Source organism: Mesoplodon mirus (assembly GCF_964341445.2).
Source record: "Mesoplodon mirus genome assembly, chromosome: 5".
Lineage (NCBI taxonomy): Eukaryota > Metazoa > Chordata > Mammalia > Artiodactyla > Ziphiidae > Mesoplodon > Mesoplodon mirus.
The window spans coordinates 56,438,254-56,458,838 of NC_138980.1; the positions used below are offsets into that span (position 1 = coordinate 56,438,254).

The window sequence follows — 20,585 nt, forward strand, 5'->3', positions numbered from 1 at the left end:
TAACGTTTTCCTCTCCCTCTTTATTTTCCTGCTGCCATTTATTTAATGAAATACTGGGGTCGTGTGTGAGGCAGGATTTTTAAAATAATTTTGGATTGGCTAGTTGTATCTTTATGGTGTCATATAACATATCCCTCTAGCCCCTATATTTATTATAAATGACATTTGGATCAAAGACCTTGATGCGGTTCAAGCTCAATTTTTTTGCCAACAAAGCTTCATAGATGATGCTGGGCTCTCCTTTGCACCACATGAGGAGGCACATAATGGCTGATTGGTTCTTTTTTCTGAGGTCAAGATTGATGGTGAGTTCGGGGGTTGTCAGCGTGACCCATCCAGCTCTTTTTCTAATGGTTTTAACAGCCTTTAATGATTATTTCCCAGATATATTATTTCATTAGGGGCTGCAAAATTGTGATTTTTCTAACCTTATCGTTCCTCATTCATTTACTAACTGGAGTTATTTTATAAAGAAGAGTTTTCTACCATTAACTATTCAGTTATCCAGGAATGGCAGGATAAATCCTTGTTCTTTTATTTTCCAGTGTTCAGAATAATAAATCTCTGCCCTAATAATTTGTTCAACAGCTTTGGGTATTATAAAACTCTATAATCTAAGTTCTGTCATTTACTAGGTGACTGAGCTTGGGCAAGTCACGTAGATGTTAGGAGCATCAGCTGACTTACCTAGAAAATGGAAATCACACTTGTTCCTGCTCTACAGGGTTATTACAGATCTACGTGAGATAGAGTCAGTATTATAGAATTAAATGAGATTTCAATGAAGTAATACAGAAATAAATGAGGGAAACACTGCTGTTGAGAATGGTAATAAGGAAAATGAGAGGAGATGGAGGGGAAGGGGGAGGCTATGGGAGAGAGAAAATGAAGAGGGAGGTGAGATGATGTAGGAGATGATGCAGGAGGTCTGTCTCTCCCGACCCAGTTGAGCTGCTTCTCCCGGGGTTTGGCTCAAGACCCCCTCAGTACTCTGCCTCAATGCTCCCATCACCTCTTGTTTCCTCAGGGATCCTGTACGTCAATAAGAGCCTGGACTTTGAGACAAGCCCCAAGTACTTCTTATCCATCGAGTGCAGCCGGAAGGGCTCCTCCTCCCTCAGTGACATGACCACAATAGTGGTCAATATCACTGATGTCAACGAACATCGGCCCAGATTCTCCCAGGATCTGTACAGCACGAGGGTCTTAGAGAATGCCATCGTGGGTGAAGTCGTGCTCACAGTAAGGATCTGCAATTTTGCCCTTTTGAGGGGCATGGACTCTGGGGTGGGTTCTTATCTCCCCCTCCCCCAGTCATCTATGAACATGGATTATTTTATCAATTAATACACTACAGACTTGACTCTGACTTGTAGCCACTCAACCAAACTCTCTCATGATAAAATTTCTCAGAGCCACGTTTGATAAGATCTAGATCAGGTACGGAAAGAATGGGGCATGGGAGAGGCCCCAGAGGACGGCCAGAGGGACACTGAGTGTCAGCGTGGGAAGGGAGGAAGAGAAGGGACACCAAACAACACCCCTTTGCATTTAAACATGTAATTGCTCCCCACTTCATGGAGTGAAACCAAACTGTGTATGTCCACATTCGAGGTTCTCATCTCCTTCCACCCCCTGATATGCACCCTGTGCTCCAACCACACAGGAAGAGGTACCTTTCCCCAAACATCCTCTGTACTTTCCTACCTCTGGGCTCATATTGTTTCTTCTGCCTGGAATGCTGGCTCCACTCCCAGAAGCCTTCAAGGCTTCATGAAGCCTCTTCTAATCTCCCCAGGTGAAATTTATCACCATAAAGTTGATCATACTTTGCCCCAAATTAGACTTGTCCATAAAACTAGACATTAAGCTTCCTGAGGGCTTATTCATTTTGGCACATTCCTCAACTCCTAGCACAGGACCCTAGCACCCTGTCAGTTATGAGTGAATGAGTGAATGAATGAATGAATGGATAAACGAATGAACCATGCACGCTGACATCCACACTAGGATGTAAATGAGGAGATTCCCTTGGCAAGGACGACTATGGTCCAAGGATTGTCAGCCCAAGGGCAGTCTATGGGGCAGGGACATATCTGTGCCCCCTACACTCTCAGGGGCCAAGATTCCTTTCTGTTCCTTCTTGCCTCTCCAATCACAACTGTCACCCACCTCTACTGCAGGTGTCAGCGACTGACGAAGATGGACCCCTAAATAGTGCCATCACCTACAGCCTCATAGGAGGGAACCAGCTCAGGCACTTTGCCATCCACCCCAAGAAAGGGGAGCTACAGGTGGCCAAGGCCCTGGATTGGGAACAGGTGAATCATGTGGGAGGGGCCCAATCTGAGCTCATCAGAGCAGAATATAGCCCTGCTGCAGGTCCAGAGGGTGAACTGCGTTCAACACCCCATCCTGACACTTCTCCAGACCTGCCCTCAGGGTCTCCCACTCCTTTTCTCTGCGGGTCCCCTGTGACCTGTGAGGCCAGCATCAGGAGAGGGGCTGAGTAACCCTTAACCTTTCTGAAAGAGCTCAGGCCAGCTTCTCACTATTAACCGGGGATCATTAGATCATTACAACAAGTTATCACTTATTGAGCACTTGCTCTGTGCCAGGAACTTTGCTAAGTGATGTACATACATTACGCCATTTGGTCCTTAAAGTAATCCTAGGAGGTAGGTCCTAATACCATCCTCACATAAGTTTAGTCACTTTCCCAAGGTCTCACAGCTAGTAAATGGTTAAACTGGAAGTCAAACCTACTTCTGCCTGACTCTAGAACCTGAGCCCTAAAAGGCTATGGGAGAGTAATGGGGGCAGGCACAGGGGAGTGTCTTCAACTTATTTTTCTAAAAACATTAGTCATGAATCAGGGGGCAGAACTGAGTGGTCTTGTTGCTAACTCTCCCCTGGGCATCTTGCTGTAGATTTCTAGCTACTCCCTGAGGCTCCGAGCCACAGACAGTGGGAAGCCCCCACTGCATGAGGACACAGACATCGCTATCCAAGTGGCTGATGTCAATGACAACCCACCAAGATTCTTCCAGCTCAACTACAGTACTTCCATCCAGGTATGCTCAAGCTTCCCAAAGCATCCTGAATCCATCTTCCCTTCATATCCCTCCTAGTGGAGAGCACTCAGCACTGATACCAGTCCACCCAAACAGTGACTGTGACCTTACATTGATATCCCTAATGGCAACACGGTCTGCTGAAGGGGATTATGGATTACACACTTAAAAATTATCAGGCACTGTGCTAGGCACGTCCACATCCATTATCTCATAGGGGACTCACACAGCCATATGGAAGTAGACAGTACCCATTTTATGGATTTTTTTAAATGGAGGTATAGAAATGTGCCACAGTCAAAATGTGGCGAATTTGGGATTTGAACCCAGAAGAGCTTCCAGATCCCAAGCTATTTCCACCATACTAATGGTTTATGAATGGGATTTGGAGAGAGTCTTAAGATTCTGTGGGGAATTGTGACCACAAGGGGTGAGGGAGGTGAGGAAGTAGGTAGAGAACAGAGTTCTGTGTCGCACTATGCATCAACCACGGTCACCCCACTTTCACCTGTTTTGTATCATGAGTATGAGTTAGGATGCTTTGGCTGCAAATAACAGATCACCTGACTAAAAGCTTATTAAATAATAAGGCCTTATTATTTCACATAACAAAAGGTCTGCTAGTGGGAAATTCTATTCCAGAATTGGTTATTTCAGCAGGAAACTGATATCACAAATTTGGGTTACCTTCTTCAAAATTCCTGTACCTTCTCCCTCATGGTAACAAAATGGCTGCTGCAGCTCCAGCATCACATACTTGCTAAACCATCTTCAAAGGCAAACAGATGGGGACTTCTTTTGCAGAATCTGTTTTTATCAAAGAAGAAGACTTTTCAGAACCCCCACCTGGTAGGCTCCTCCAATGATCAGAAATGGATTACATGATTGCCCTTAAATCCAAAAACTGGCACAGGGACTCAGATTATTGTAACTGACTTAAACCAATCATAGTTCGTCTCCTCTTAGGAGGGGTATATCTTTGCTGAGGATATTGCCGCCCAACACCTGAACTAAAGTCGGGTTTTGTAAGAAAGGAAGGAAAGAATGCCTGTTGGATAGGCAATTACCAGTTTCTGCTCATAAGATCCTGTTTGTAGATAAGGTTTTGATGCTAACAAAGACAGTTAACAACCACTGTGTTACAGCATACTGAGTTCCCGTGTTATAGAACAATGACTGGAACAATATCCAGGGGATCAATTTTTCTCTGTTAATTCCTAATCATCTTTGAATTTTCTCATTGGTCCTCTAATCAGAAAACCATTTATAGGTTTTCAATGGACCTATGAATCACAAAGTTCCCACATGGACCCCAGGCACTAATTTATATACATGAGTCATCAGCTATGTGACTTCAGCAAGTCACCTCTATAGGATAAAGGGACTCTAAAGACCCTTCCAGCACCAATGGGCTTTGTTTCTAAAAACCAGCACTGCCCTCAGGAAGTTCAAAAGTCAACAACTAATTCACAGATGGGCAGAATGAATGAACGACATCTCAAGATGCAGACATGACCTGGGAGCAGCCAGAGTGCTGAGGACTCATCCCAGAGAAGGGGACCCAGAAAGATGTGAAAGAAAGGACTGGGACTCATTTTGCTCTTTGATTTCCTGTCTCTCTTGGTCTCAGGAAAACTCCCCCATTGGCAGCAAAGTCCTGCAACTGATCCTGAGTGACCCGGACTCCCCAGAGAATGGTCCCCCCTACTCATTCCGAATCACCAAGGGGAACAATGGCTCTGCCTTCCGAGTGACCCCGGACGGATGGCTGGTGACCACTGCAGGCCTGAGCAAGAGAGTCCAGGAAAGGTATCAGCTTCAGATTGAGGTGAGAGCTGTGTTGGGCCACTGGTGGTGACCATGGGGACAGAAAATGTGCTGACAAAAGTACCACCAGTGCTTCTTGTTAGAAAAAACAATATACAGAACTCTTCCTTTGTGCCAGGCACTGGCCTAAGTGCTTCACGGGCATCACTGCATTAAACCCCCACAACATGCTTTACAGTGAGTATGGTTATTACCCCCAGTTTACAAATGTGGTAACTGAGGTACCCAGAGGTTAAGTTACTGGCTGAAAGTAATGCTACTAATAAGTGGTAGAGCTGGGCTGCTTCAAACCCAAGCATTCTGACTCCAAGCTCTTAATTCCTCCCCTGCTCCCAGACAGAACAAAAACTCCCTCACCCTGGCTCTAACTCCTTGAGTTTGGCCAGGACAGCTCTCTGAACCGCAAGTCTTTTTAAAGACCTACCTCAGAGAATTGGTGCTGTTATCGAATCAGGTTCGGTTTGTCCAACTGCGCAGCAAACTGAAATGCTGAGATGCCGAAGTCTGCAGTAAAGAGAGGGTTTATTAGCAAGGCAGCCAAGCAAGGAGATAGAACAAGTCTCAGAACCGCCTCCCAAAAGGCAAGGGACTTGGGGCATTTATGGAATAAAAAATAAAGGAGCAGGGCAGTCTGAGGCGTGGGGAGCATGGGGAAAGGTGACTGGAAAAAGGTGCAGTAATCATAGTTCTGCCGCAGGTGTAACTAAGCTACAGGCCTCTGCACGTTCAAAAATGGAGGCAGTTAGCACTATCTGAGGGTTTTCTGCCCTCTGACGTCAAGGTCACCAAGCAGACCCTTGGGCATGCCCAGTTAAAGGGTCGGTGGTCCTACCCAGTCTTAACCAGCTCAACTCCAACTAGTCACGGTTGACTCCAAGTCCTGGAAAATAACTCTGGCAAACATGTTATTGTTTAGGACATGTGCAGATGCAAGTCTTTAAATGACCTTGTTTAGTGAAGGCAGGTGAAATGAATTTGACTAATCCATGGATCCACTAATCCATGATTACCCACAGTTTCAGTGCAGGGGTCAAATGAGAGAACATATACATACATGGAGAGAATTATAGTGATATTATATGGGTTGTATGAGAACTGCCCAAGGAAAAGTGTCCAAGATGGTGATCAAACATTTCCCCCTCATTTCATTCCCCCAAATCCCTTTCCTAAATCTCAAATCTAGTGGATCCTACTGTTCTGTGAACTTCTCTGGGCTCACAATGATGTAGTCATCCATTTAGCCAGCCAACCAGCCAGCCAGCCATTCATCATTCAACAAACATTTATGAGTACTTATCATCATTCAACAAACAGTTATGAGTACTTTCACATACTTAACATTTATGAGTACTTATCATATGGCATGCTACCTGCTATTAATATAGCAGGGGAAAGAAGGGGATGATCCCCATCCCCATGGGCTTTTGATCCTAATTATGGAGATAAGCAGTAAGCAGATGAAGAAAGTGACAGGGGGCTCATAAGGCACAAGAGAGACACTTTCAGAGGGTGGCTGTCCTTGTGAGGAGGGGGCATTTGAGCAGAGATCTGAGGAGATGCCCATGTGGAAAGTGGGCAGGAGAGCATCACAGGCAGGAAGAGCATGATGAGACCAAGTCCCAGGGTGAGAAAGAGCCTGAAGTGACCTGAGGTTTCGCCACGTGATCAGTGCATGGTGAGCACTGGTAGGAATGAAATTGAAGAGATGGGTTGGGTGGGGGCTTCCCTGGTGCCGCAGTGGTTGACAGTCCACCTGCCGATGCCAGGGACACGGGTTCGTGCCCCGGTCCAGGAAGATCCCACATGCCACAGAGCAGCTGGGCCTATGAGCCATGGCTGCTGAGTCTGTGCGTCCGGAGCCTGTGCTCCACAATGGGAGAGGCCACAACAGTGAGAGGCCCGCGTACCGCAAAAAAAAAAAAAAAAGAGAGAGAGAGATAGGTTGGGTGGATCATGGGGGTCTCATAGCTTGGATGACCGTGTTATTTGAGGCCCAAACTGTGATGCTCTTGAGAGTGAGAGAGGCACTAAAAATAGTTAATTGGTGATAAGTGATCCACAAAGGTGAAAATCAAGACTGTCCTGGGCTAACCAGGAAGTAGAGTCATCCTAATGATAAGCCTTGATAATACTTTTAGATTCTAATCGAAGTGCAGTTAGAAGTGATTGAAGGGTTTCAAAGAGAGAAGTGAGCCTTCTTGTGTCTCAGGAGGCTTGTTTTTGAAGCTCTAGAGAAAGTCAGTTGAAGGGGGCAGGAGTGGTTGAGGGAGACCAGTGAGAATTCGTCTAAGCTGGAGGTAGTGGTGATGAGATCTTGAGGTGATGGTGAAGATGAACAAGTGGATATATCTGTGACAGGTTTTGCTTGGAAATAAATGGGAGTCGGTGGTGGATTGGATATGAGCAGAGAGAGAAAAGAGAAGAATCAGGACCACTCCCAGGTTCCTGGCTCCAGTAACGTCTGGATGGTAGGGCCATTTATGAGACTGGAAAGACTTGAGGTGGGGGAGGGACAGGTTTATGGGGTAAAATGAGGGCTCTGCTTAGCATATGTTACCTTTCAGGTGTCCATGAAATATCTAAGTAGAGGTGTCCAATAGGCAGCTGGGAATGGGAGTCTGCAGCTCAGAGGACAGGTGTGGGCTAATGCAGAGGGTCCTCAAAGCCAAGGGCATGGGTGTGAATGTCTAGGGAGGCAACAGCTTCCTGACCTCTGTATACTGGCCCAGACAATCACTCAGTAACTATTGGCATCATCACTCTCTCTTGCATTTGTCCTGTATTTCCGCTTCCATTCACTGGGAGGCACTATAGGCCAGCAAAGAAACAGGCTATGAACACAAGAAGTTCAGATTCTGCTCTGGCCTTACCTGCTGTATGACCTTGGGCACGTCACTTGACCTCTCTGAGACTCAGTTATATCTTTTGTAAAATAGGACACTTCAGGGTACTTACCTCATAAGAAAGATAAACTATGATCATGCTTTTAAAGAATTCAAAAGTGACTGGCACACAGTTTGTACTCAGTTAATATTAGTTATATATTATTCTTCGTAGTAATATTAATTATTACTGTTGCTACTTATATCTCATCAGTATTATGCACAATTCCCAGCAGTAGGTGTAATATTGCACCTTTCTCCCGCACTCAAAGTGAATCCACATGAGCAAGATATTACCATAGGGAAAACCGTGAAGACCCTGCTGACAGCTGAGAAAGTGATAACATTACTGAGGAGAGGAAGGAAAGCTTCCTCCTTGCTAAGTCCAGACAGAAAGTTGCAGAGATGCTTGGTGAAATGTGCAAGGGAAAGGCATTTCTAATTTACAATCTTTCCTTGCTTAAGTGAGATCACGTTGCTTCAAACCTGCAGTGGCTTTTCGGGCCTGACTTAAATCCAACCTCGTGCTCCTCAGCCCATCAGCGACAGCCTGGGCTTCCCTCTCTGCTCACCTCTGGCCCTCAGCCCTGCCCGCTCCTCCAGCAGCAGCGGTCCCTTCCTGCTGTGTTGAGCATTCTTTCCCACCAGAGGACCTGACGCTTGCTGTTCCCTGTCTGTCACCTCTTCTCCTCACCTCTCTTTTCTCCTGATCATAGCGGAGGGCCTGGCCCATACAAGGCACTCAATAAATATTTGTTGGCTGAGCTGAAGAAGACATGCCCACCCCGACCCTGACCCCAGTCACATAGTAAAGAGGTGCAAGAGAACCTCCTTAGGCTCACAGGAGCCATGAAGGGTGTACCCTAGAATCACTAGGAGACCTTTGATGACCCTCCTAAGGAAAGAGACAGAATGAGAGAAGCTCAAGAGGTAGGAGGCCGCGTGTGGCTGGAGAGGCTTAGGACGGGCTCAGAGAAGTGTCAGATGGAAGGTGGAGTTAAATTTTACCACCCACACCAGTGATGAAGTTTTACCACCCACACCAGTGATGTAACTCCCTCCACAGAGCCCTCAGCGCTTTTGGAGTTACGATTTTCCCTTTCAAATGTGACAACACGCTGAGCCTGCCCTGGAGCAGAGGGATGTGGCTCCCCAGGGAGGCCCCGACAGCCCCAGTCCTATGGTAATTCGGTGCCCGCTTTGCCCACAGGTGTCAGACAGCGGCACCCCGCCCCTCTCATCTTCCACATCGGTCAGCGTCCACGTCAGGGAGCAGAGCCACTACCCACCCTCCGCCCTCCCACTGGAGATCTTCATCACCATCGGGGAGGAGGAGTTCCAGGGCGGCATGGTGGGCAAAATCCACGCCACAGACCGAGACCCACAGGACACGCTGACCTACAGCCTGGCAGAAGAGGGGAGCCTGGGCAGGCACTTCACAGTGGGTGCGTCTGATGGCAAGATCATCGCTGCCCAGGGGCTGCCTCGGGGCCGCTACACGTTCAACGTCATGGTCAGCGATGGGACCTTCTCCACCACTGCCGGGGTCCACGTCCACGTGTGGCATGTGGGGCGGGAGGCTCTGCAGCAGACCGTGTGGATGGGCTTCCACCAGCTCACCCCAGAGGAGCTGGTGAGTGACCATTGGAGGAACCTGCAGAGGTTCCTCAGCAACAGGCTGGACATCAAACGAGCCAACATCCACCTGGCCAGCCTGCAGCCTGCAGAGGCCATGGCTGGGGTGGATGTGCTCCTGGTCTTTGAGGGGCATTCGGGGACCTTCTCCAAGCTCCAGGAGCTAGCATCCATCATCACTCACTCAGCCAAGGAGATGGAACACTCGGTGGGAATTCAGATGAGGTCAGCCATGGCTGTGGTGCCCTGCCAGGGGCCAACCTGCCAGGGACAAATCTGCCAAGAGACCGTGCACCTGGACCCCAGCGTTGGGCCCACGTACAGCACAGCCAGGCTCAGCATCCTGACCCCGCGACACCGCCTGGAGAGGAACTGCTCCTGTAACGGTGAGGAATGGGACTTCCCCAGGACAACCAGTGCTGATGGCCTAGCCAGACTGACTCCAGGGATGGAGATCCCAGCAGGGGGCTCTCTGGGGTAGTTAGAGGGACATTTTAACAGGGTTAAAGACCAGGGACCACCACAAGACAGGTGCGGCCTCACAAAATCTAGTCATGGAATAGTACCCTAGTTCTGGTCACTTTTTGGAACTTTGAAAATAATGGTAAGAATTCAAGAGGCAGTTCAGCATCACAGCTGAAAGCATAGACTCTGGCGTCAAGTTGCCTGGGTTCAAATCCCAGCTATGCCACTAGCTAGCCAGGTAACCCTAAGAAAATTATTTAACCTCTCTGTGCCTTTGCACCGTTGTAGGGATTAAATGAGAATTAAGTATCAAGTGCTTGCTTGGAAGAGTGCCTGACCTACAGAAGGTGGTCAACTAACCCAAGTTACTAGCGCTACTACTATATTACTATAGCCTGATAGTTTTAACCTCAACGTGTGGACTAAGCAGCTCAGGTTCAAACCCCAGCTCTGTCATTTATGAGCTGTGTAACTTTGGGTGGATTACTAAAACCCTCTGAGCTTTTTCCTCATCTTTGAAATAATGAAGATAGTATCGTCTGCCTCCTTGAGTTGGTTTGGGGAGTAAATTACTTAATGGATATGAAAGCATTTTAACCCCTAGCTGTCTCATACTAAGCACCCCACCAGTGGTGGCTGCCATTCACATGGTGGTAGTTGTTGCTATAAGGATTCTGCTATGTGCCAGTCTCTGTGTGTATGTTACCTAAACTCAACACCACAACCTTAGGAAGCAGGATCATTAGCTCCATCTACAGTTGAAACAGGTATGGGGATTGTATTGGTTTGCTTGAAACTGTACAGCCTCCAGTGAAAGGCTGGTTATTCAAATACCTGTGTCCCACTCTAAAGCCTGAGCTCTTCACCAAACTCTTTAGGAAGTTGGTGTTCTGACAGGACTTACCCCAGTGCCCCTGGCATTAGGACCAATGCCCTGGATCAGCTCAGGTGCATTTGCAAAAGGGGAATGACATCAGCCCTGCCCCCTTGCCCCCTGCCTGGCCTGGCCTAGGGGTCCATCCAGATTGCATTAGGGAAATTCTAGGAAGATGTGTGGACTTTCTCCAGGGCCCTCTGGATTTAGGCTAGGTGAGCTACTCTAGGCGTATGGGGTGGGCTGGGGCGGCAGGTGTTCCCTTCTCGTGTCTCTTACCCTGGAGTCGGCTGCAGGGAAAGCTGTGATGGCTGAAGGTTCTCTCCTGACCCCCTGGCATCAGATAGCAGAGGTTCTAAAATTCAAGATTATGCAAAATCGCCTGGGGAGCATGTTTATAAAGTGACCTGCTCCTGGCTGTCACCTGCGGAGTTTTTTATTTAGAAGGTCTTGGGTGACGCCTGCAATTGGCATTTTTAGCCAGCATCTCAAGCATTTCTGAAGCTGGTGGGCCAAGGACTGCACTTTGAGAAATACTAGGTAGGCTGGCTCACCTAACACCAGAATCACTTGGAAAGAAGTTTGGTTTCTGTTTGTTTGTTTGAACATTTTAGTGAAACAGGACATACAGAAAGATCCATGTATCATAAGTGTACAGCTCAACAAGTGTTCACAAATCAAATACACCGGTGTAATGAGCCTAGATCAAGGTAATCACCTAGATCAAGGACCAGAATACGATCAGCATCTCAGAAACCTCCCTTGGGCTCTCTTCCAGTTGCTACACCCATCATGGGGAGATTTTTAAAATACAGATACCCAAGTGCCACCAGAACTACAGAATCTTACTCACTAAGGGTAGAGCCTAGCATTCTGTATTTTAAAAGATTCTTCAGCTGATGCTGATACTCAGCCAGGTTTGGGGATTCTTGATCTAGATCATCTGCAATATCCCATCCAACAATGACCTACTGGAATGGAATTGCCAGCATCAGAGTGTTTTAGACGTACGGTATGACAGCATCTTAGCATCTTGTAATCCCATGGGCCTCACTTTCTGGTTCTTTCTCCTCCTTTTGGCCTGTGTTCCCTCTCTTCAATCCTCTTCCCTAGGAATCTGGAGCCTGTACTGCTCATCCCTTCTCCTGACAACTGATAAGCTTACACTTAAGCTTATATAAGCTTCACACTGAGGTTTTAGGGATTTAATAACTGAACTCACTTCTGAGGAGGGTGGATTTAAAAAAAAAATCTGGGGTGGGCATGGCTTAATATAACACAGCATGTCCCAAAGGAGTTTCCACAGAATGCTATTTCCAAGGGCTAAGGGTACGTAGTCCACACTAGAGGGTCCCATGTTCAAATAAGCTTGAAAAACTCAAGTTTAGGTGAAGTCTCAGAATCCTCACTGTGCAATTCTGCATTAGCAATTGCTATGGAGGATGGAGCATGCTACGGAGGATGCAGCATATGGAAGTTTTGGCCACACAATTTATCACTACCTTCTTCCTTTACCACAGAAGTCTCTCGACTTCTCAGCAGCATTTCGTGTGGGAAGTGCTTACCCAAATGATTACACTCCTGATGATGAAGAAGGTGTCTTGAGGCAAAAGCCCTCATGGTGTCCCTGAAATCACACATATATGCAAAATCCTCTCCAACTCGACCTCCTTCTTCCCCAAGTGATGTCAGAAATCACATGGAAAATATGGAGGATAGAAGTTTTGACTTCTGCACACTTGATTGATGACCTTTCTGGCTTGATTCTTGCTTTCTTGATGGTTTGAGTTCATAGTTTCTGATTCAGGCCAGGACCCAAGGCGAGGGTCCCTGGGGCCAGAGGAAGGTGTGCAGGGTGATGGCCCCTGTCTAACTGTGTGACCCTGGACAAGTAACCCCACAGCCTCATTTCATCTGTAAAATGGAAGCAATGACCTTGCTTGCCACCCAAGGGTTGAATGAGACAAAGTCAGTTCCAGGGCTCCGTGGGGACCACTTTGTGTGGAGGTGACGGTGCTCTGGTTGCTTTCACAGGTACTGCCGTGAGGTTCAGCGGTCAGAGCTTTGGGCGGTACAGTCTCCCAGAGGCTCAGAACTGGCACATCCGTTTCCGCCTGAAAACACTCCAGTCACAGGCCATTCTCCTGTTCAGCAATAAGACAGTGTGTCTCTCCCTGAAGGTAAGGCACTGCCAGCCTGAGAGATTTCCTGTGGGCGTGCCAGGCTGGAGAGGTGGGGAGGCATGGGGGTGGCCAAGAAGGGTCACTTCTGCAAAGAAACCCCTGCATGGTTTTCAGGGATACTGGGTGTGACTCTTAGGTAGAACACGAGACCTTCCAGCCATGATAGCCAAAGCCACTCCACCTGGCAATACATGTCCAAGTACAACAGAGGTCAGGCTGTTCTGTGGGATGACAGAGAGCCTCTGAAGATAGAAAGAGAGATGGGTAAGGCCACCTAGACCTGGTTGATGCTTTTATCATTTTTGCTGAGTAATAGACCAGTGTTTCCCAAGATGGGTGGAAGGCTGGGGTACATTAAGGTACGTGGAATCCACATGGAGGAAAATGAATTTCCTTTCAAGGGTCTTTTAGTCCTTCTGATTATGTCTTGTAGAAAGTCTCAGAGTACCTGCCTGATTTTAACATCTCTATCACAGGTGTCCATCTCCCATTTTGACAAAGAGAAAGCAGACTTTGGCAGCTAGTTAGAATTTAATCCATTCAACAAATATTTATGGAGCATCTACTATGCAACAGGCACTCTTCCAGGTGCTTGGGTCTCATCAGTGAAAAAGACAAAAACCCCTCCTAGAGCTTTCATCCTATGGTGGGAGACTGACAATAAACATAAAAATAATAAATCAGAAAATTATAGAGTTTGTCCAAATGTCATAAGTGCTTTGGGTTAAAAGGAAAAAAAAAAGGTTAAGGGGGATCAGGAATGTGGGAAGTTGCAATTTTATTATTATTATTTTTTAAACAAAAGAGAGAATTTTATTGGCTCATGTAATGGAAGAGTCCAAGGGTTGACCTCAGGCTTGGGTAGATCCAGGTGTTCAAAGTATATCAACAGGATCCTTTTCCTTCCTGCTGTCAGATCTGCTTTTGTTCAGAAGACCACAGATATCCCCCCAAGTGATGGCAAAGGTGGCCCCAGCAGCCCAGGCTTTCATTCTACCACCAAGCCAGCCCAGCAGAAAGGGAGCATCTCTTTCCAACAGCGGTAAAAGTCCCACCTCAGACCTTGATTGGCAGGTCTGAGTCATGTGACTATCCCCAAGGCTGCCAGGGAGAGGGGCCAGCCTTTCCAGAATAACGTAGACTCAGTTGAGAAGGAGGCAGAGTGTCCCAAAAGGAAAAGAAGAATGAGGGGCACAGTAACAACTACTGTCCACCCCTACCCTTGTGTACCTGTCCACCTGCAACATGGAACCCTGCAGCAGCAACTTCGCGGAGGTCAGCTGCTCAGAGAGCAGGGTGGTGTGCAGGAGAGGCAGGCTGCAGAATATTTGTCTTCTACAGTCACAGTCCTTTTGTGCTTTTAAAGATCTCAAATAAATCATAAGCCTGGAGGTTATGATTTTCATGGACAGTCTTCTTTATATTTTTCCTTTCCTGCTATATTATTCTAAATTCTGAAAATAGCTTTATGGGTTTTTTTAAAATAAAAATGACAGATACTTATTGTAATAAATTAAAATGCTATAGGGAAATATACTGAAGAGAGCCAGTTGTTCATGCCAGGCTCCTGTGACTAGCACATGTGCATGGCTGAGCTTCCATTTTCGAATCTTTGCTCAGGCACTCGGTCCTTTGGGCCAGAGCCTCAATCTCACTACATCTCGATTTACTCATCTATGAAAATGGGACTCATCCTTGTAGAGTGGTCATAAGAAAGTACTGAGCCCTTGTTGTGCCAGACACCTTATAGCCTGTGCTGTAGCATTTAGTCCTCGAAAGAGCCTTGTAAGGTGGTGACTGTCATTATCCTTGTCCTATAGATGAAGAAATTGAGGCTTGGGGGGATTAAATAATTTGCTTATGACCGCACAGGCAGTAAATACTGGGGACTGGGCCAGTCCAACCTGCTCCAACACCCGAGCTCTTACCCATTGCGCTGTACTCCGTGAGAATTACATAATGATTCAAGGAAAGCTTTTGGCACAGTGCCTAAAACAGAGCATGCACTCAAATAATTGTGTTCATTTTTTAAAAAGTAATGATACTTATGACATAGTGCAGTTTTATACAAAAGGATGACACATTTGGTACAGTCTGTCTTTTTTTTTTTTTGTAACATCTTTATTGGAGTTAAACTGTTTTACAATGGTGTGTTAGTTTCTGCTGTATGACAAAGTGAATCAGCTATACATATACATATATCCCCATATCTCCTCCCTCTTGCGTCTCCCTCCCACCCTCCTTATCCCACCCCTCTAGGTGGACACAAAGCACCGAGCTGATCTCCCTGTGCTATGCAGCTGCTTCCCACTAGCTATCTATTTTACATTTGGTAGTGGATATATGTCCATGCCACTCTCTCACTTCATCCCAGCTTACCCTTCCCCCTCCCTTTGTCCTCAGGTCCATTCTCCACATCAGCGTCTTTATTCCTGTCCTGCCCTTAGGTTCTCCAGAACCATTTTTTTTAAAGATTCCATATATATGTATTAGCATACGGTCTTTTTATCTTTCTGACTTTCTTCACTCTGTATGACAGTCTCTAGGTCCATCCACCTCACTACAAATAACTCAGTTTCGTTTTATGGCTAATCCATTGTATATATGTGCCACATCTTCTTTATCCATTCATCTGTCGATGGACACTTGGGTTGCTTCCATGTCCTGGCTATTGTAAATAGAGCTGCAATGAACATTGTGATAATGACTCTTTTTGAATTATGGTTTTCTCAGGGTATATGCCCAGTAGTGGGATTGCTGGGTCATATGGTAGTTCTATTTTTAGTTTATTAAGGAACCTCCATACTGTTCTCCATAGTGGCTGTATCAATTTACATTCCCCCCAACAGCGCAAGAGGGTTCCCTTTCCTCCGCACCCTCTCCAGCATTTATTTTTTGTAGATTTTTTGATGATAGCCATTCTGACTGGTGTGAGGTGATACCTCATTGTAGTTTTGATTTGCATTTCTCTAATGATTAGTGATGTTGAGCATCCTTTCATATGTTTGTTGGCTATCTGTATACCTTCTTTGGAGAAATGTCTATTTAGGTCTTCTGCCCATTTTTGGATTGGGTTTTTTGTTGTTTGATATTGAGCTGCATGAGCTGCTTGTATAGTAGTTTTCTGGTAGCACCTTTAGGATTCTCTATGTATAGTATCATGTCATCTGCAAACAGTGACAGTTTTACTTCTTCTCTGCCAGTTTGGATTCCTTTTTTTTGTTTGTTTTTTTGTTTTTTTATTTTATTTTATTTTATTTTATTTTATTTTTTTGCTTTATAACAAATATAATCAGTTATACATATACATATGTTTCCATATCCCCTCCCTTTTGCGTCTCCCTCCCACCCTCCCTATCCCACCCCTCCAGGAGGTCACAAAGTACCGAGCTGATCTCCCTGTGCTATGCGGCTGCTTCCCACTAGCTATCTACCTCACGTTTGGTAGTGTATATATGTCCATGCCGCTCTTTCACTTTGTCACAGCTTACCCTTCCCCCTCCCCATATCCTCAAGTCCATTCTCTAGTAGGTCTGTGTCTGTATTCCTGTCTTACCCCTATGTTCTTCATGACATTTTTTTTTTCTTAAATTCCATATATATGTGTTAGCATACAGTATTTGTCTTTCTCTTTCTGACTTACTTCACTCTGTATGACAGACTCTAGGTCTATCCACCTCATTACAAATAGCTCAATTTCATTTCTTTTTATGGCTGAGTAATATTCCATTGTATATATGTGCCACATCTTCTTTATCCATTCATCCGATGATGGACACTTAGGTTGTTTCCATCTCCGGGCTATTGTAAATAGGGCTGCTATGAACATTTTGGTACATGTCTCTTTTTGAATTATGGTTTTCTCAGGGTATATGCCCAGTAGTGGGATTGCTGGGTCATATGGTGGGTCTATTTGTAGTTTTTTAAGGAACCTCCATACCGTTCTCCATAGCGGCTGTACCAATTCACATTCCCACCAGCAGTGCAAGAGTGTTCCCTTTTTTCCACACCCTCTCCAGCATTTATTGTTTCTAGATTTTTTGATGATGGCCATTCTGACTGGTGTGAGATGATATCTCATTGTAGTTTTGATTTGCATTTCTCTAATGAGTAAAGATGTTGAGCATCCTTTCATGTGTTTGTTGGCAGTCTGTATATCTTCTGTGGAGAAATGTCTATTTAGGTCTTCTGCCCATTTTTTTTTTTTTTTTTTTTTTTTCCTTTTTGCGGTATGCGGGCCTCTCACTGTTGTGGCCTCTCCCGTTGCGGAGCACAGGCCCCGGATGCGCAGGCCCAGCGGCCATGGCTCACGGGCCCAGCCGCTCCGCGGCATATGGGATCCTCCCAGACCGGGGCACGAACCCGTATCCCCTGCATCGGCAGGCGGACTCTCAACCACTGCGCCACCAGGGAGGCCCTTCTGCCCATTTTTGTATTGGGTTGTTTGTTTTTTTGTTATTGAGCTGCATGAGCTGCTTATAAATTTTGGAGATTAATCCTTTGTCAGTTGCTTCATTTGCAAATATTTTCTCCCATTCTGAGGGTTGTCTTTTGGTCTTGTTTATGGTTTCCTTTGCTGTGCAAAAGCTTTGAAGTTTCATTAGGTCCCATGTGTTTATTTTTGTCTTTATTTCCATTTCTCTAGGAGGTGGGTCAAAAAGGATCTTGCTGTGATTTATGTCATAGAGTGTTCTGCCTATGTTTTCCTCTAAGAGTTTGATAGTGTCTGGCCTTACATTTAGGTCTTTAATCCATTTTGAGCTTATTTTTGTGTATGGTGTTAGGGAATGATCTAATCTCATACTTTTACATGTCCCTATCCAGTTTTCCCAGCACCACTTATTGAAGAGACTGTCCTTTCTCCACTGTACATTCCTGCCTCCTTTATCAAAGATAAGGTGACCATATGTCCGTGGGTTTAACTCTGGGCTTTCTATCCTGTTCCATTGATCTATCTTTCTGTTTTTGTGCCAGGACCATACTGTCTTGATTACTGTAGCTTTGTAGTATAGTCTGAAGTCAGGGAGCCTGATTCCTCCAGCTCCATTTTTCGTTCTCAAGATTGCTTTGGCTATTCGGGGTCTTTTGTGTTTCCATACAAATTGTGAAATTTTTTGTTCTAGTTCTGTGAAAAATGCCAGTGGTAGTTTGATAGGGATTGCATTGAACCTGTAGATTGCTTTGGGTAGTAGAGTCATTTTCACAATGTTGATTCTTCCAATCCAAGAACATGGTATATCTCTCCATCTATTTGTATCATCTTTAATTTCTTTCATCAGTGTCTTATAATTTTCTGCATACAGGTCTTTTGTCTCCTTAGGGAGGTTTATTCCTAGATATTTTATTCTTTTTGTTGCAATGGTAAATGGGAGTGTTTCCTTGATTTCACTTTCAGATTTTTCATCATCAGTATATAGGAATGCCAGAGATTTCTGTGCATTAATTTTGTATCCTGCAACTTGACCAAATTCATTGATTAACTCTAGTAGTTTTCTGGTAGCATCTTTAGGATTCTCTATGTATAGTATCATGTCATCTGCAAACAGTGACAGCTTTACTTCTTCTTTTCCAATTTGGATTCCTTTTATTTCCTTTTCTTCTCTGATTGCTGTGGCTAAAACTTCCAAAACTAGGTTGAATAAGAGTGGTGAAAGTGGGCAACCTTGTCTAGTTCCTGATCTTAGTGGAAATGGTTTCAGTTTTTCACCATTGAGGACGATGCTGGCTGTGGGTTTGTCATATATGGCCTTTATTATGTTGAGGAAAGTTCCCTCTATGCCTACTTTCTGCAGGGTTTTTATCATAAATGGGTGTTGAATTTTGTCGAAAGCTTTCTCTGCATCTATTGAGATGATCATATGGTTTTTCTCCTTCAGTTTGTTAATATGGTGTATCACGTTGATTGATTTGCGTATATTGAAGAATCCTTGCATTCCTGGAATAAACCCCACTTGATCATGGTGTATGATCCTTTTAATGTGCTGTTGGATTCTGTTTGCTAGTATTTTGTTGAGGATTTTTGCATCTATGTTCATCAGTGATATTGGCCTGTAGTTTTCTTTCTTTGTGACATCCTTGTCTGGTTTTGGTATCAAGGTGATGGTGGCCTCGTAGAATGAGTTTGGGAGTGTTCCTCCCTCTGTTATATTTTGGAAGAGTTTCAGAAGGATAGGTGTTAGCTCTTCTCTAAATGCTTGATAGAATTCGCCTGTGAAGCCATCTGGTCCTGGGCTTTTGTTTGTTGGAAGATTTTTTATCACAGTTTCAATTTCAGTGCTTGTGATTGGTCTGTTCATATTTTCTATTTCTTCCTGATTCAGTCTTGGCAGGTTGTGCATTTCTAAGAATTTGTCCATTTCTTCCAGGTTGTCCATTTTATTGGCATAGAGTTGCTTATAGTAATCTCTCATGATCTTTTGTATTTCTGTAGTGTCAGTTGTTACTTCTCCTTTTTCATTTCTAATTCTATTGATTTGAGTCTTCTCCCTTTTTTTCTTGATGAGTCTGGCTAATGGTTTATCAATTTTGTTTATCTTCTCAAAGAACCAGCTTTTAGTTTTATTGATCTTTGCTATCGTTTCCTTCATTTCTTTTTCATTTATTTCTGATCTGATTTTTATGATTTCTTTCCTTCTGCTAACTTTGGGATGTTTTTGTTCTTCTTTCTCTAATTGCTTTAGGTGCAAGGTTAGGTTGTTTATTCGAGATGTTTCCTGTTTCTTAAGGTGGGATTGTATTGCTATAAACTTCCCTCTTAGAACTGCTTTTGCTGCATCCCATAGGTTTTGGGTCGTCGTGTCTCCATTGTCATTTGTTTCTAGGTATTTTTTAATTTCCTCTTTGATTTCTTCAGTGATCACTTCGTTATTAAGTAGTGTATTGTTTAGCCTCCATGTGTTTGTATTTTTTACAGCTCTTTTCCTGTAATTGATATCTAGTCTCATAGCATTGTGGTCGGAAAAGATACTTGATACAATTTCAATTTTCTTAAATTTACCAAGGCTTGATTTGTGACCCAAGATATGATCTATCCTGGAGAATGTTCCATGAGCACTTGAGAAAAATGTGTATTCTGTTGTTTTTGGATGGAATGTCCTATAAATATCAATTAAGTCCATCTTGTTTAATGTATCATTTAAAGCTTGTGTTTCCTTATTTATTTTCATTTTGGATGATCTGTCCATTGGTGAAAGTGGGGTGTTAAAGTCCCCTACTATGAGTGTGTTACTGTCGATTTCTCCTTTTATGGCTGTTAGTATTTGCCTTATGTATTGAGGTGCTCCTATGTTTGGTGCATAAATATTTACAATTGTTATATCTTCTTCTTGGATCGATCCCTTGATCATTATGTAGTGTCCTTCTTTGTCTCTTCTAGTAGTCCTTATTTTAAAGTCTATTTTGTCTGATATGAGAATTGCTACTCCAGCTTTCTTTTGGTTTCCATTTGCATGGAATATCTTTTTCCATCCCCTTACTTTCAGTCTGTATGTGTCTCTAGGTCTGAAGTGGGTCTCTTGTAGACAGCATATAGATGGGTCTTGTTTTTGTATCCATTCAGCCAATCTGTGTCTTTTGGTGGGAGCATTTAATCCGTTTACATTTAAGGTAATTATCGATATGTATGTTCCTATTCCCATTTTCTTAA

General features: G+C 44.6%; 2 protein-coding genes across 2 annotated transcripts in view; one reads left to right on the top strand and one right to left on the bottom strand.

Annotated features, from left to right (window-relative positions):
- The window catches only part of FAT2 (FAT atypical cadherin 2), a gene marked incomplete at both ends in the record, with an annotated part of 73,294 nt that overhangs the window by 35,586 nt on the left and 17,123 nt on the right, over positions 1-20,585 (top strand). Inside the window, 6 exons of the mRNA XM_082620879.1 lie at positions 1,028-1,242; positions 2,184-2,321; positions 2,931-3,074; positions 4,705-4,902; positions 8,994-9,804; positions 12,792-12,937. Coding sequence (XP_082477005.1) covers positions 1,028-1,242; positions 2,184-2,321; positions 2,931-3,074; positions 4,705-4,902; positions 8,994-9,804; positions 12,792-12,937 — 1,652 coding nt within the window. The remainder of the gene's footprint in view (positions 1-1,027; positions 1,243-2,183; positions 2,322-2,930; positions 3,075-4,704; positions 4,903-8,993; positions 9,805-12,791; positions 12,938-20,585) is intronic.
- The window catches only part of SLC36A1 (solute carrier family 36 member 1), a 100,660-nt gene continuing 85,403 nt past the window's right edge, over positions 5,329-20,585 (bottom strand). Inside the window, exon 11 of the mRNA XM_082620886.1 lies at positions 5,329-5,405. Coding sequence (XP_082477012.1) covers positions 5,344-5,405 — 62 coding nt within the window. The 3' untranslated portion in view covers positions 5,329-5,343. The remainder of the gene's footprint in view (positions 5,406-20,585) is intronic.